The 16,909-nt window shown below is 49.1% G+C and overlaps 1 protein-coding gene across 1 annotated transcript; it reads left to right on the top strand.

Moving 5' to 3' along the window:
- Nucleotides 1-9,234: 9,234 nt before the first annotated feature.
- LOC141248825 (olfactory receptor 52Z1P-like) lies at nt 9,235-10,194 on the top strand. Its single transcript, XM_073669461.1, has one exon. It carries the CDS (start codon nt 9,235-9,237, stop codon nt 10,192-10,194), a length of 960 nt encoding a protein of 319 aa, XP_073525562.1.
- Nucleotides 10,195-16,909: the final 6,715 nt, after the last annotated feature.

Here is a 16,909-nt window from a genome sequence, read left to right as displayed (position 1 = left end):
TCCAACTATGTACAAGGATTCCCGGTAAATCCACCAAGGATTCCTAAAAATAACTGGAAACACAAAATTATACACAAGCAACAATACACAGATAAACATAAATAAAACAATTTATACACTTCAAATCCTCCAGCGTGCGGGTAACTGGCCTCTAGTGGCCCTAGTGGACCTACGGAGCTGACTGTCTGGCCCTGAACTACAGGGTGTAGGAGCTGTCAAGGGTAAACTGGGCAGCTGTCTACCGGCTCTTTGTCTCACTAGGGGTACGGCAGGCTCACTATAAGCAGAGGGTTGATCCTCCTGTCCTGCTTGTGTGGAGTCTTCTGCCTCCTGGACCGGCTGTTCTTCCAGCTCTACCTGTTGCTCCGTAGGTGCTTGGGATGCTGGTTGGAGGAAGGTGAGTACGGGTACCACAACTGCACCATTGACTTGAGTCCAAGACCGAGGGAAGTCCCCGAGCACAGTACTAACCATATCTTCCCTTTCCTCTACGGGTCGATGGTCTTCTTGTTCCTCTTCAGGGTTCCTCAGTTGTTCGGGACACTTCTTCAGGTGGTCCCGGGATACAATGGCTGTGGTTTCCCCTCCGTCTTTACTGATGGTACAAACCTTCGGGTTCTCGTGGCTTGAGGGCAGTACGGTGTACGGGTCCTTCTCCCACTGGTCATCCAACTTGTGGAGCCGTCTCTTCCTCTTCAAGACCTGCTCTCCGGGTACCAGGGGAACAGCGGGAGCATACTGGTTGTAAGTTTTCTCTTGTCTTTCCCTAGCCTGACAGAGACTTCGCTCCACGCTCTCCTGTACTCTCCGGTACTGCTGCTGCCTCTCTGTGTCCCAGTCTGTTTCTGGTGAAGTGTCCTCGGGTGTCAGGACTCCCATTTCCAGGTCAACAGGTAACTTACCAGGTCTTGCCCTCATTAGGTAAGCCGGGATACAGTTGGTGGAACCTACCGGAATGTGGTTGTATAGGTCCACCAGATCGGGCAACTTCTCAGGCCACAGACTGCGTTCTTCCAGGGGCAACGTTTTTAGAAGATCCATTACCACCTGGTTCATTTTCTCACAAAGTCCATTAGTTTGCGGATGGTAGGGTGTCGTCCTTATCTTCCGGCAGCCATACAGATTGCAGAATTCCTGGAAGACCTCCGCTTCAAAGGCAGGTCCCTGGTCCGTCAGCACTTGGTCCGGGTACCCGTGTGGATGGCAAAAGTGCTGCTGGAAGGCTCTAGCTGCTGTTTGAGCCGTTAAGTCCTTGACGGGGACGACAACCAGAAACCGGGAGTAATGATCCACGATGGTTAACGCGTAGACGTAGCCACTTCTGCTTGGGGTCAGTTTTACATGATCCAAGGCTACCAGTTCCAACGGTTGCCGGGTGACGATGGACTGCAGGGGAGTCTTCTGGCTGGCACGGTCCTTCCTTCTCAGGTTGCACGGGCCACAGTCTCTGCACCACTTCTCGATGGTTCCCCTCATGCCTACCCAGTGGAACCGCTCGCGCAGCAGGAACTCCAGCTTCTTCCACCCGAAGTGTCCAGCTCCGTCGTGGTATGCCTCCATCACCATGGCTGCGTCTCTTCGTGGCACCACTACTTGCCAGAGTAATTCATGCGTCCGGGAGTTAACCATTCTGCGGCACAACTTCCCTTTGTAAAGGAACAGTCGACTCTTCTCTGCCCATAGTTGTTTGGCTTCCTCCGGAGCGTCTGGTTCAAGGCGAGCCTCCGGCCGAGTCAGCATCTCCTTCACCAGTCGGACGGCAGGGTCGCTGTCTTGCGTTTCCGCCCAGTTGTAGTGGGGTAAGGGGTTCAACGTAGCAGCCTGCTTACTCCTTACCCGGTGGGAATACTGGATAGTCCCATGACGGTGGAACGCAGGGAGTTCAACTTCTTCCAGTCCCTCCGGATCTTCTCCTCCGTCCGGCAGGTTGGGCATCCTGGACAGGGCGTCCGCGTTGGTATTGGAGCGTCCTGCCCGGTATTTGATTGTGAACTCGTAGTTGGACAGACGGGCCATCCACCTCTGCTCCAGGGCACCGAGTCTTGCCGTGTCCAGGTGTGTCAACGGGTTGTTATCCGTGTACACGGTGAACCGGGAAGAAGCGAGGTAATGCTTAAAGCGCTCGGTGACTGCCCATACTACGGCCAGGAACTCTAACTTAAATGAGCTGTAATTCTCGGGGTTCCTTTCGGTGGGTCGCAGTTTTCGGCTGGCGTAGGCGATTACTCGTTCCTTCCCCTGCTGGATCTGGGACAGTACGGCTCCTAGCCCGATGTTACTGGCGTCGGTGTAGAGAATAAAGGGCTGGCTATAATCCGGGTACGCCAGGATTTCGTCCCCCGTGAGGGCCATCTTCAGCTGGCGGAAGGACTCTTCTTCCAGCTCCTCCCATTTGAAGGGCGGCTTCTGGTTCTTGGCCTTCCGGGACTGGCCTATCAGGAGGTCCTGCATAGGTGCTGCCTTTTTGGTGAAACCGGGAATAAACCTTCGGTAGTAGCCTACCAACCCGAGGAACTGCCGCACTTCTTTTACGCTGGAGGGGCTTGGCCATTCCTTAATTGCGGTGATCTTATCAGGGTCGGGAGCCACTCCGTCAGCGCTCACCACGTGTCCCAGGTACTGCACCTTTGGTTTCAGGAGGTGACACTTGGAGGGTTTCACCTTTAGGCCGTAACTTGCCAGAGCTTCGAACACTTCCGCCAGGTGTTTCAGGTGGTCCTCATACGTCTTGGAATATACGATGACATCGTCCAGGTACAACAGGACCGTCTCGAAGTTTCTGTGGCCCAGACAACACTCCATTAGTCGTTGGAAGGTTCCCGGAGCGTTGCAGAGTCCGAACGGCATGCAGGTGAACTCGCTAAGTCCCATCGGGGTGGTGAATGCGGTCTTCTCCCGGTCCGCCTCTGCTACAGGAACCTGCCAGTACCCGCTAGTGAGATCCAAGGTGGAGAAGAAGTTAGCAGATCTTAAAGCAGCCAAAGACTCCTCTATCCTTGGTAAAGGGTACGCATCCTTGTGTGTGATACGGTTGATTTTCCGGTAATCTACACACATCCTCATAGTGTTGTCTTTCTTTTTGACTAAAACTAGTGGGGCTGCCCAGGGGCTACAGCTATCCCGGATTACCCCAGCCTCCTTCATGTCTCTAAGCATCCCCTTGGCGTGTTGGTAATGTGCAGGGGGTACGGGTCGATACCTCTCTTTTATGGGAGGATGATCTCCCGTGGGGATGCGGTGTTCTACCCCCTTGACTCGCCCGAAGTCTAACGGGTGTTTACTAAACACTCTCTCATACTCTTGAACCACCCGGTAGACTCCCTGTTTCTGGTGGGAGGGAGTGGAGTCAGTTCCCAAGTGTAGTTGCTGACACCAATCCTCCATTACTTTCTTAGAGCCGTTACCTTCCTCCGGGTGAGATGGAGGCAAGGGTTCCACAGACTGTATAGAGTTTTGGTGGCGTACATTGACCACCCCCCGTGCTGTCAAAATGGTGGGCCTACTGTCTGAGTAAACTGGTTCTACCATTGCCTGGTAATCTCTACCTCTCAGACCAATAGCTGCCCGGCACCAAATCATCATTTCACTTTTTGGGGGCATGGCAATAGGAAAAGGGTCACACATTCTTACGCTACCAATCTCACCGCCGGAGAGTTCCACCTGTTGCCGTCGCATCAGTGACCGGATCTCTTTCTGGAGCACCCGCTGCTCGCCGGAGCTGGCGTTCTTGGCAACCTGCTGTAAAAGGAAAATCACCTCTGCAAGACAATTTTCAATTACATTAGTTCCTAGAGTTATTTTTGGGTGACTCTCATGTTTGTCAATATCTACAATGATCAGTCCCTGTGCTGCCAGTTCGACTCTACCGATTTTGATGGTCACCTCTTTAAATCCGATCTGTGGCACGGGCTGGCCATTGCTGGCGATGATACTCAAGTCGTCGTCAGGGTAGCGGGTAATATCCGAGTCATTCCAGTACTGCTTAAAGAGCACGTACGGGATGGTGGTGACCTGTGACCCGGTGTCCAGTAGGGCACTCATGGGAATGCCATCCAGTACCACAGGCAAGACTGGACGTCCTCCCACATATCTGTCGCGCCAGTTCGATGGGCCTGGTGATCTTTTTCCTGGGGGTTGGCCCTCTACCCCAGGTTGTGCCCGTTTAAAGAACAGTACCTTGCCATATGTCCAGGTTGATTGCAGCGGCGGCAGATGGGTCGTCCGTCCTCGCTGTATCGGTCACTGGGTCTTCCTCTGGCCGGTGGGGTCCTCCTTGGTCGACGCCACGGGATGTCCTCCGGTCCGGATGCCAGCTGGATCTTCCCTGGGGTGGAAGCCTGTAAAGACTGCACAGTTCGGGTTAGCGCAGCAACGCTCTTAGCTAGCTCTTGGACCTGATGGTGTAGGTCTGGAGCCGGGTCATTGTCCAAAGCCTGCGCATCAGCTCCCACAGGCCCTGCCGACAAGGGCGCCGCCTCCTGGTGGTAAGTGATAGCAGGGCGCTTGTGGGTCACAACGCCACCCGGTGCCGGTTCTCGGAGCACCCGGATGGCTCTTTCCTTGAACTGTGCAAAGCCCAGATGGGGATCCTGTAAGGCCATTGCCCGCAACTGGGTTCGGTGGGTATTACAATACAGTCCCTCTATAAACTGTTCGGTCAACAGCCTGTCCTCGTTTCCCACTCCATCAGGGTCGGTCTGCTTAATGGCCCTCAGGGCCTCTTGTAGGTTTAGTGCATAGTCCCTTATACTCTCATGCGCTCGCTGCTTGCACCCGTAGAATCTAAGCTTAATCTCGGCTGAGGTGCTGGTATCAAAGGTGTCCTTCAGCCGGGTTAGTATCCCTGCGACAGTCTTCCTCCCAGGTGGCCAGGATTTTACTTCCCTTTTGGCTGCCCCGGTTAGTTGGGCCACCAGGATGCTCACTTTTTGCTCTTCTGTGAGGGGGTACACCTGGAAGAGGCTATCCAGCTTTTCTCTAAAGTCATGCAGGGTATGTGACTCCCCTGAGTACTGGGGTAGCCAAGCTGCTCCCGGGATATAGGGCATGGTGAAGGGCATAACTGCAGCAGCGGTAGCGCTGGCGGGGGTTGAGGCAGTGAAGCTCTCCTCCGTATCCGACATCTTCCTCCCCCCTAGTGGACCGTGGCCTACCTTGCGATGATCCTGTTCCGTAGGCCGCGGCTCCGCAGTGGATCGTCAGGGTTGAGGACCTTCCGTCGCGCTCCTGTGACGTCGGCGTCTGCTGGTCTCCTTCCAGGACCTTACGCAACGTCCGGACGTGAGGCGGGGCTTCAGTTCTCGCGCGCTTTCGGAGTCCACGCCCCTCTTCTTCCCGCGCGGCGTCCTCAAGATGGCGTCCAATGGCGGGAAAACTCCACGGATGGCGGGAAGAAGGCAGAAGATGGCGCCGGATGGCGGGAAACTTCACCGATGGCGGGAAGAAGGCTGAAGATGGTGCCGGATGGCGGGAATCTTCACCACAGGTAAGTTTGAAAAGTCTCTTTTTCAGGCACGCAGTACCCGGTGGTTGCGGGCACGAAATCCTGCCGACTACGCCAAAGTTGACGCGCCCCTGGGCCTGTGTCGCGCTGCGTTGCGCACGCGGGAGCTTACCCGGAGCCGGATCTCTTGAGGGTTGTAGTCTCGTGGCGGTGACCCGGTCCGTGCCCAGGGAGTCAAACTGAGCGGCGATGTAACAGCGGTAGATGTAGGACGACTACGCCACCCGTTGAATGCAGCTATGGAGCTGCCGCTGCAAGACGGTCCGCTGAGGCCGGTGGATGGATGGTGCAGCGTAGATGGTATAACCCCCAACGGGAGGGGTATGGCCTCAGGGCAGCAGATGTGGATGATGGGGGTAGCAGGAACCACTCAGAGACGGTGCGGTGTAATTCAGGGTCTTTACTGGTAACAACGATAGACCCTCCCGGAGTACTTGCTAGTGAACGGGGCCTGGTCAGTCCTTGAGCAGATGGGATCTCCCCTGGCCAGGCGGAGTTGTAGGCCTCCCAAACTGACTGTACTCTTCTGGCTACCTTGCTAGAAGCGGATATAAGTAGCCCACGTCCCTGAGTGTACCGTGTGGTGCTCACCCGTATGGCCGGTGACTCGGGGCCTTCTATTGGCTTCCGCTCCACGATGGCGGTGCTGGTCCCACGCGTGTGACCGTGCCTTCGGGTTTCTGGGCCTGAGGACCTGAAATCCCCTGCCGATCGGCTTCTGCTGCTGGGTAAGAGTTAGTCCCCACAGCCTCGGACGCCGGGTCCGGTAAGAAAGCTTCTCAGTCAGGGCGAGCTCTGCAGCTGCCAGCCCCTGACTTGTAGTAGTATTGCTCCCACTGAGCTTCTGCTGTTTCTTCCTGTGACTGTTTCTTGTCTCTACTCTCCTTGACTGACTAACCCTGCCTCAGCCCAGGGTTTATACAGGGGAAGTTCTTCCCCTCCCAAGACTGGGCAGGAGGTGTGGCATGCACAGGATCCCTGACCAAAGGACCTCCCACCTGCTCTCAGACATAACATTACATTACTGTGGAAAACCAGACCCCTGGGGTGCCACATATGTGCCCCCCACATTCACCTCCGGGGGCTTCTCTATCCTTATCTATATCCATAGACATTAATAAGGAGAAAGTATGTGCCCCCCACATCCACCTCCGGGGGCTTCTCTGTCCTCATCTACATCGATAGACATTAATATGGAGGAAAGTATGTACCCCCCACATCCACCTCCGGGGGCTTCTCTGTCCTCATCTACATCCATAGACATTAATATGGAGAAAGTATGTGCCCCCCACATCCACCTCCAGGGGCTTCTCTGTCCTCATCTACATCCATAGACATTAATATGGAGAAAGTATGTGCCCCCCACATCCACCTCCGGGGGCTTCTCTGTCCTCCATCTACATCGATAGACATTAATATGGAGAAAAGTATGTGCCCCCCACATCCACCTCCGGGGGCTTCTCTGTCCTCATCTACATCCATAGACATTAATATGGAGAAAGTATGTGCCCCCCACATCCACCTCCGGGGGCTTCTCTGTCCTCATCTACATCCATAGACATTAATATGGAGAAAAGTATGTGCCCCCCACATCCACCTCCGGGGGCTTCTCTGTCCTCATCTACATCCATAGACATTAATATGGAGAAAAGTATGTGCCCCCCACATCCACCTCCGGGGGCTTCTCTGTCCTCATCTACATCCATAGACATTAATATGGAGAAAGTATGTGCCCCCCACATCCACCTCAAGGGGCTTCTCTGTCCTCATCTACATCCATAGACATTAATATGGAGGAAAGTATGTGCCCCCCACATCCACCTCCGGGGGCTTCTCTGTCCTCATCTACATCCATAGACATTAATATGGAGGAAAGTATGTGCCCCCCACATCCACCTCCAGGGGCTTCTCTGTCCTCATCTACATCCATAGACATTAATATGGAGAAAAGTATGTGCCCCCCACATCCACCTCCGGGGGCTTCTCTGTCCTCATCTACATCCATAGATATTAATATGGAGAAAGTATGTGCCCCCCAGATCCACCTCCGGGGGCTTCTCTGTCCTCATCTACATCCATAGACATTAATATGGATGAAAGTATGTGCCCCCCACATCCACCTCCGGGGGCTTCTCTGTCCTCATCTACATCCATAGACATTAATATGGATGAAAGTATGTGCCCCCCACATCCACCTCCGGGGGCTTCTCTGTCCTCATCTACATCCATAGACATTAATATGGAGAAAAGTATGTGCCCCCCACATCCACCTCCGGGGGCTTCTCTGTCCTCATCTACATCCATAGACATTAATATGGAAGAAAGTATGTGCCCCCCACATCCACCTCCGGGGGCTTCTCTGTCCTCATCTACATCCATAGACATTAATATGGAGGAAAGTATGTGCCCCCCACATCCACCTCCGGGGGCTTCTCTGTCCTCATCTACATCCATAGACATGCATTTGGAGTTGGTCCCTTTACAGCTATAACAGCTCCCGCTCTTATACAAATTTTTTACAGGATTTTGGAGGAGTCTGAGATCAGACAATGATGTGACATGAAGCGGCCTGGGATAATTTTTCACTTGTCCGTGCTGTTGAGTTGTTGGTTGTTGAGGTTGATGTTCGGGCTCTGTACGGCCAGTCATGTTCTGATACTAAACTCCCTCCCCATGGCTTTATGGACCCTGTGCACTGGGAACAGTCATAGAGAGCAGAAAAGGGTCTTCCCCAAATTGTTCCTACAAAGCTGGAGGCTAATATTGTCGTCTTGTGTTGAAGATTAAGATTTCCCTTCACTCAAACGAAGTGGCCGAGGCTGCCCCGATAACGAGCCCATAGCATTATCCTCCTCCACCATACAGAAGACACAATGCAGTCAGGGGGTAACGTCCTCCTTGAATCACCAAACCCCTCCAGACTCCTCCACCAGACTCCTCCATCAGACACCAGATGGAGACATGTGAGCCGTCACTGCACAGACCGCGTCTCCCCCAGAGTCCAGTGGTGGCGGCTTTACAACACTCCATCCAATGCTCGGCATTGTGCTTGGTGATGTACGACTGCATGCAGCAGCTCAGACATGCGCAGTGTTTATGCTGATGTTATACCAGAGATTGTCTGGACTCTGCAGTTATGGGGTCAGCAGAGCTGTGGTGACTTTTTTGCCCTCTGCTCCTCAGCATTCGAAATGTCATAAATTAAGACTTTTAGCCCAATATGTTTCTCCATAAAGTGTAAATCTCCTCCCTCCTGTCCATTCTACTTTCTACTTATTGGGCTGTTGGATTATTCTAGTACTAAACTACATACTATTGTGGGTATCTCATCCTGGTCTTTTAATTTCCATGAATTCTCTACTCAGTTCAGTTACAGTCTGAGCTTCAGCTTGTGATAATCGGACTTCATAGAGAACATCGCGTGGGTGACGTAATCTTCTCAGGCTGTCCACCTTGAACATTTCATTTTTGTCCTCAATGTTCTCACGTGACTTTATTGACTCTTCTTCCTCAATATTAGGTGAGTCTCCATGATTGGCAGATTTATAGATCGTGTTAATATGAATTAAACTTTGGATTTTGTGTGTTCCCATCATGGAAAAGATTCTTCTCTAGTTTTTCCATGTTGTCTTCATCCTGCCTCATTTTGCCTAAATATTAATGTGTCCGTTAACTCCATGTTCTTCTGTCTTTATCTAAAAGGTATCAGAAGTATAAAATTTCAGGTGGAAATGTTGAACATAAGCACTTTCCAAGTGGAATACTTCCTCCTGATGGGAATCCCCGGTTTGGAGGAATCACATCTCCTGCTCTCCATCCCATTCTGTATCATGTACGTCATGGATCTTATTGGAAACTCTATCTTGATTTTGGTCATTGGAAGAAACGAAACTCTACATCAGCCCATGTACCTGTTTCTGATGATGCTGGCCACTTGTGACATTCTCCTGAGCTCCACCACCGTGCCCAAGACTCTCTGCATCTTCTGGTTTAACTCTCATACAATCTCCTTTAATGGTTGTCTTGTCCAAACTTTCTTTATTCATTTCAACTTTGCAACAGAGTCCGCCATCTTGGTGAGCATGGCTTATGATCGTTACTATGCCATTTGCCACCCTCTAACATACACCTCTACCATCACTGGATCTTTCATAAGGAAGATAATAATTTTTGCCCTTCTGAGAAGTATTTTTACCATTACTCCATTTGTTTTTCTACTTTATAGATTACCGTATGAGGGCAGCAATGTGATAGAGCACACGTATTGTGAGCACATGTCCATGGCCAGGCTGGCTACTGCCGATATACTGGTCAATGTGGTGTATGGACTCATCATAGCGACTTGTGACACTGTTGTAGACATGATCCTTATAGTTGTTTCATATGTTGTTATTATCAGGGCTGTACTACGACTCCAGTCCTCAGAGGCTCGTCTCAAGTCCTTCAATACGTGCACGTCTCATGTCTGTGTCATCATCCTCTTCTATATACCAGCCTTCTTCTCTTTCATAATCCATAGAGTTGGCCATAAATACATCTCTCCCCGGTTCCACATCCTCTTGGCCAATCTCTATGTCATTGTCCCACCAATGATGAACCCAATAATCTACGGAGTGAAGACGAGAGAGATCAGACAGCGGGTGGTGGCCATGTTCTGTAGAGTATGTATTGGAGATCGGCAGGAAAGATAACATCCACACAGCTATAAGGCTGTCATAGACCAATAAGGATGGACCTCAAAATATATGAATCTATACAAGCAAAGGTGGCCTTAAACATTGGATAGAAGTAGGTAGACGGTTTAACAATCACTGAATGAAACGATCACCTGTTGAATGTTCACATACACATCTTAGTACATATTTGCTATCAAAATTATCTAAACCATTTATGCTCAAAGATATTGGGCGATGAATGAACATTTCTTTCTGGCAGTGTTCTTTGAAAGTAAGATCATTTGTTGACGAAAGTTCATTTGTTGTGATTTTTTTCCAACTATTGGGCTAAAAATTCACAGAAGGACAACTCCGTCTCAGACGGTCTACGATACATCATTAGCTGCTAAATTTTACCCAAAGAACATCTGATTCTTTACAAAACTACTACACTCTTGGCCATAGAATTTGTCTTGTGTTCATTAGACAACCATGGACATTAATGGTAAAAATCAGATCAGGTTTCTAATTTTACACAAAAATGGATAGTTTTGTGCAAAGAAACCACTAACGTGGATGCTGGTTCCCCGACCACGAATGTCAGATGTTTACGCAATATCTTCAGTTTTATATTGCTTCTTTTATTGTTAATGATGACTAAATATGTTAGAGATTAGTTGCAAGATCCTTTGTGTTGATAAAGAGAATAACACAGGTATGCAAAATTTGGGGTTTACGAAAATTGTTTCAAATCCAATGACTGATTCTCATGTTTTCTTATGCGCTGATTTAAAAAAAACACTTCGATTTGTAACCATCAAGTATGGATTTTCACAAAACATGCGTGAAATTAAGGACAAGCGAGATGAACAAGAAAAATCTTTATTGTAGCCAAAAATGTACATAATATTATATAAAAAAATGTATTAAACATTCATTCTGCAACTTTATTGGAAATTCATTATTGCGCCTTTTCCTTTTCTCTTCAAAGGTTCTCTTGATCCCTTTTAGAAGGCCTGCTGATCTTCTCAGTGAAGCATCCAGAAGTAGTCCCCCATCATGTTCACATTCCATCTACCTTGGTATCGTCGTTCCATCTCCTTGATATACTAATGAAATCTTTCCCCTTGCTCTTCACTAACAGCACCAAGGTTTTCAGGAAAGTAGCCCAAATGGGAAAGTAAAAAATGTAACTTCAAATTCATCAGACAGTTATTCAACACTTAACTCTCTCCTCCGCCCTCCACTGCCCCCTCCGACCTCCGTCATCTCTGCTGAAGAGCTTGCCACACACTTCAAAAACAAGATTGACCAAGAACGGCAAGTCTTTACTACCCAACCACCACAACCCCTTCGTTTCCCAGACCATTGCCCTTCCCCCATAACCTCCCTTTCCAACATCACTCGTCTCCTCTCCAAATCACACCTCAAAACTTGTGCACTCGACCCCACCCCATCCCACCTCCTCCTCAACCTCACCCCCACACTCATCCCATCCTTAACCCATCTTTTTAACCTAACACTAACTTCTGGTACCTTCCCCGCTGTCTTCAAACATGCCACAATCACGCCCATCCTCAAAAAAAATCCCTTGACCCAACCTCCTTGTCCAGCTACAGCCCCATATCGCTGCTCCCATTTGCCTCCAAACTCCTTGAGCAACATGTTCATGCTGAACTTTCCTCTCACTTCTTATCTAACTCTCTCTTTGTCAACTGACAATTTGGCTTCCGCCCCCACCATTCCACCGAAACGTCCCTTACCAAAATTACTAATGACTTACTTACAGCCAAAGCTAACAGACAATTCTCTGTACTCCTTCTTGACCTGTCCTCTGCCTTTGACACAGTTGACCACTGCCTCCTACTACAGATCCTCTCTTCCTTTGGCATCAAAGACCTTGCCCTATCTTGGATCTCCTTATACCTTTCTAACTGCACATTTAGCGTCTCCCACTCCCACACTACCTCCTCACCCCACCCCCTCTCTGTTGGAGTCCCTCAAGGCTTTGTCCTGGACCCCTCTCTTTTCAATCTATACTCTTGGAATGGGACAGCTCATAAAATCTCATGGCTTCCAGTACCATCTGTACGCTGATGACACCTAGATCTACCTCTCTGGCCCAGATGTCACCTCTCTGCTGTCCAGAATCCCAGCATGTCTAACAGCCATATCCCCCTTCTTCTCCTCCCACTTCCTCAAGCTCAATGTGGACAAAACTGTACTCATCATCTTTCCCCCATCTCACATATCTTCCCCACCTGATCTTTCTACCACAATAAATAACATCACACTTTCCCCTGTACCTGCCTCGGAGTAACCCTTGTCTCTGCCCGGTCCTTCAAACCCCACATGCAAGCTCTCACCACCTCCTGTCACCTCCAGCTCAGAAATATTTCCAGAATCCATCCTTTCCTCAACCCTCAATCTACTAAACTGCTTGTGCATGCCCTCATCATCTCCCGCTTCGACTACTGCAACATCCTCCTGTGTGACCTACCTGCTAACACTCTCGCACCCCTCCAGTCCATCCTCAACTCTGCTGCGCGACTAGTTCATCTCTCGCCACGCTACTCCTCTGCTACCCCCCTTTGCAAATCCCTTCACTGGCTCCCAATTGCCCAGCTTATCCAGTTCAAACTACTAACACTGACCTACAAAGCCATCCATAACCTTTCTCCTCCATACATCTCTGAACTAATCTCCCAATATATTCCCTTATGTAATCTCCGGTCCTCCCAAGACCTCCTTCTCTCCTCCACACTTATTCGTTCCTAACCCAATCGCCTCCAAGATTTCTCCCGAATATCCCCCATCCACTGGAATTCTGTGCCTCAACACGCCCGATTATCCGCCACATTTGGATTCTTCAGACAGAACATGAAAACCCATCTCTTCAAACAAGCTTACAGCCTACCATGACCCCACTGCCTCCTCAACACCACCGGAGCTGCTGCAACCCCCCCAACCTACTGTCTCCTTCCCCGTTCCTGTAGAATGTAAGCCCGCAGGGGCAGGGTCCTCCTCCCTCTGTACCCATCTATCATTGTTAGTTTGTTTACTGTAAGTGATATCTGTATTTCATATGTAACCCCTTCTTATGTACTGCACCATGTAATCAATGGCGCTATATAAATAAATAATAATAATCAGACAATCCAAGGCTTTAAAACGTTTCAGCTTGTTCTCTACGATGGACTTAAATTTTGGATCTTTGTTGTTACCTAGAAATGTTTTCATGACTTCTTTAAAAGAATACCAAGCCCTTTTCTCAATAGCTTTTATTTTGGTTTCAAACACATCATCCTTCATAAGTCTCCAAATATCCGGGCTCATAAAAATGTCTTCCTTGAGTTTTGCTTTGGACCGTCCCTGAAACTTATTACACAGGTACTTAAAAGTATCTCCTTCTTTTGGTAGAGCTTTCACAAACTGATTCATCAGTCCAAGCTTAATGTGGAGTGGTGGCAGGAGAACTTTAGTGGGATAAACTAAACTTTCCGCAACCATGTTCTTGAGTTTAGGTTGCAATCATGTTCTCATTGGCCAACCCTTTTGGCTCCAGTGATGAGTCCTGTCCCATTCAAACAAAAAGCATGGAGGAAAGCCTTTGTGTATCCTCATTAGTGCCCAAGGAGCAAAGAGAGAACTTTCAGATCACCACATAATGACCATCTTTGATCCTCATAGTTAAGTGTCTTTAGAATAAAGTCTAAATTCTCACAGCTTTCCTACATGTGCACAGAATGCCTACAGACCATGAAGCATACTTGCTGCCATTGTACAGTTGTAAGGTGCCCCAGCGAGGTAGTCGTGGGCGAGCTGTAGCCCCCTCACGCTCTGGCACCCTACAGACAATTCGTGTCCTCCCTCTGATGTGTGGCTGTGTATGTGGTGCTCTCCACTTACTTCAAACAATCTGATCGCGGCTGTCTCCAGGCATTTCTCTTCTGGGACCAGGGCAGCAATAAATTCAGAGGACACGAGGTTCTTAACCAGAACTTGAACTTTACTTGGGGAAGAGGAATATGTACAGTATTTACAGGCATATATAATGGATAAGGCCCGAAAGGTTATTATCTCTCTCACAGGCTCTGGCAACATCTTCAGCCCTGGTTCCCTCTTTAAGTGAAGCATCTCTGTGACTCTAATCTCTAGCCCAAGAGACTCTTCTGCAATACCAACAGTGACCTGGATCCGATCTTTCCCCATGTCTTAGCCTGGAGTCCTATTTATCTTCCTCTGCTTCCTGCAGACTAGAAGTGCCCCGGGTCCTCACTACCTCTGATGAGTTTCTCCGGCCGGCTAACAGGACTCTTGCTCTTGCGTAGGGAGACTTTCACACAGGTGATCCCACTGTCTGAGGGTATGGAGCTCCCATCTACCCTAGCAGCCACTATATAGTCAGGCTGCCCGCACAGTTCGCTGTCCTATCTCTTACTACCGAATCATTTCCTGATCCTGGAAACTAAACAGAAATTTTCCTAAGGTGCCCACCCTCTGTGAGCTGTCATCACTCAGTATTAACCCATCACTGTCTGTAACACTGCTAGCAGACTCAGCCTGACATCTGCACCCAGGACAGTGGCATCTTGTGGCTGTTTACAGGTAATGCAGTCCACAAGGAATTATGCCAGGAACAAGCTCTATATCACTCAAGGCTTGATCAGGGCACTAAGTTCCTCCTTTACTCTGCTGACTGGACCACTGAAGCTAACCCCTTAGCTTGGCCTACCAACAGTTCAGAGAGGTCAGACTACAGGAACACTTCTTTCAACTACCTCAGTGCCAAGGGAAGGCTACGCCCTTCCCCACTATTACACAGTACCACAGCTTTCAGACTTTTTTTGGATGAATCAATAAAGAGTCTCCACTGACTCCCATTGTACTCAATGTTAAATTTTTCCATCATCCCAGGAACATCACTGCAATACACTAGAGCACCGTCTTGAGAAAAGTATGGAAGGAATTCCTTTTCTCAGCTTCTGTACCATGAAAATAGGTCCCAGGAGTTAACAGGATCTTTTCTTTTAATCTAGAGCCTAAAAGTTCTGCAGAATGTTTAGGCAGGTCCAAGTCCCTGACTAACTCATTTAATTCAAGCTTTGAAAAAAGCTGCGGCTTGTTGGGACTAGTGTGAAAGTCTTCATGAGAATCCTGCTCCTAATGTTCTGAATCTTCTGAATCAGGTGAATCTTCAAGTTTCCCCAGATGTGAAGGGACAGGTATTCCTGGACCGTGAGGCATGGGGCGAATTGCTGATGGGAGGTCTGGGTATATAATTTCCTTCTTATTTTTAAGGTTGAATCCATCCACGTTGCACATACAACAGTAGCAGTCATCACTATGATTTCGCGGTTCCCTCCAGATCATCGGCACGCCAAAACAGAACCTCTTCCTTCCCTTTAGACCACGATCATAGTTCTTCTACACAAACAGAACACACAACATGTAGACCCCACGGCTTGTCCTGATCGCCTAGTTTTACACCACCGTAATGTTCCTTCGTTGTTTCTTCACTACAAAACAACCGCAAATGTAGTGAAAGAACTCGGGTGAATTACGACACCCTATTGTAGCCATTTCGATTACGCTGTTGGAAACAGAAGCTTAATCCACTACAACCACTAAATACTGAAAGGAATTGTGGAAAGCAGAATCGCCACACTCTTATCAACTCTGTCTAAAAGAAAATCTGCCTTTGCTCCCAACAGAAACCAATCACAGCGCAGCTTTCCGTTCTTATACTGCTGAGTTAAAATGAAAGCTGTGCTCTGATTGGATGCTATGGATACCACCACACTCTTTGGAAGCTGGGTTAAGAGAATTTTCTCTGCCCACAGCAGCCAATGGCAGTACAGCGTCCATTAATATCTAACCAATTTAATTACACCAAAATCATCACTCAAAGGTTCAAAGTCTGGTGCAAGGAAAAGCCTATGGAGTCAGTGTTTGTGAAAAAACTGTACCTGATGGAATTTTTTCGATATTTTTAGTTCAGAGTTCAGAGATCGAAAGTATAAGTAAATCACCTCTTGCTTTTCAAACAATTTTACCCTTGAAGACCTGTGTAATCAATTCTGTTTGCCAATATGTTCTATCACTTTTTATATATCAGCCATATACCAGCTTTATAAAATCATGATTTGCTTCAGCTAAAGGAAACCAATGCTGCACCTGCCGATGTTGTCAAGCTGTTCTGTTGTAAGAGGGAAGACCAGGGTGTAAGTACTGTCAGAACAAGGGATCCGGAACTGCCGGGGCCGTACCTCTGTTTGCAGGGGGAAGACAGACTTCCAGCACAGGAGTCAGGTGAATGGGAAGCTGGGGGCGTGTCCAGGGTGAGAGCTGGGAGGTCAGGTGACCAGAAAACTGGTGGTGTGGCTAGAGAGAGGGTGAGACGAGTCCTTTAGCACGAGAAAGCGAGAGCAGAGTCCCGCTCAGGAGAGCAGTGTGAGAGGGTCCAGGCTCCTGGCTCCAGTACTGGGAGCAAGAGCCGAGTGCAGCGGACCGGAGGAGTCAAGCCGACTAGAGGGAGTAGAGACGCAGGGTCTGTGGAGCCGAGCACGTGAGGTGCCGTGTTATGGACAAGGGGCTCAGCAAGTAAAACCGGAGACTGCCCTCTGCCGCCAGAAGAAGGAGCATTGCTTGGGCCGGGAAGCCTGAAGAAATCAACACCTGCATCAGCTGGCAACTGCCTTGTGGAGGAAAAGAGTCAGCTAAGTGTAAAAACTGTCGATTACAACCGGTT

The sequence above is a fragment of the Phyllobates terribilis genome, unplaced genomic scaffold (assembly GCF_046119375.1).
Source record: "Phyllobates terribilis strain yellow unplaced genomic scaffold, ASM4611937v1 Scaffold_2__4_contigs__length_985480577, whole genome shotgun sequence".
NCBI lineage: Eukaryota > Metazoa > Chordata > Amphibia > Anura > Dendrobatidae > Phyllobates > Phyllobates terribilis.
The sequence above is the reverse complement of the archived record's forward strand: the minus strand, read 5'-3'. Positions and strand labels throughout refer to the sequence as shown.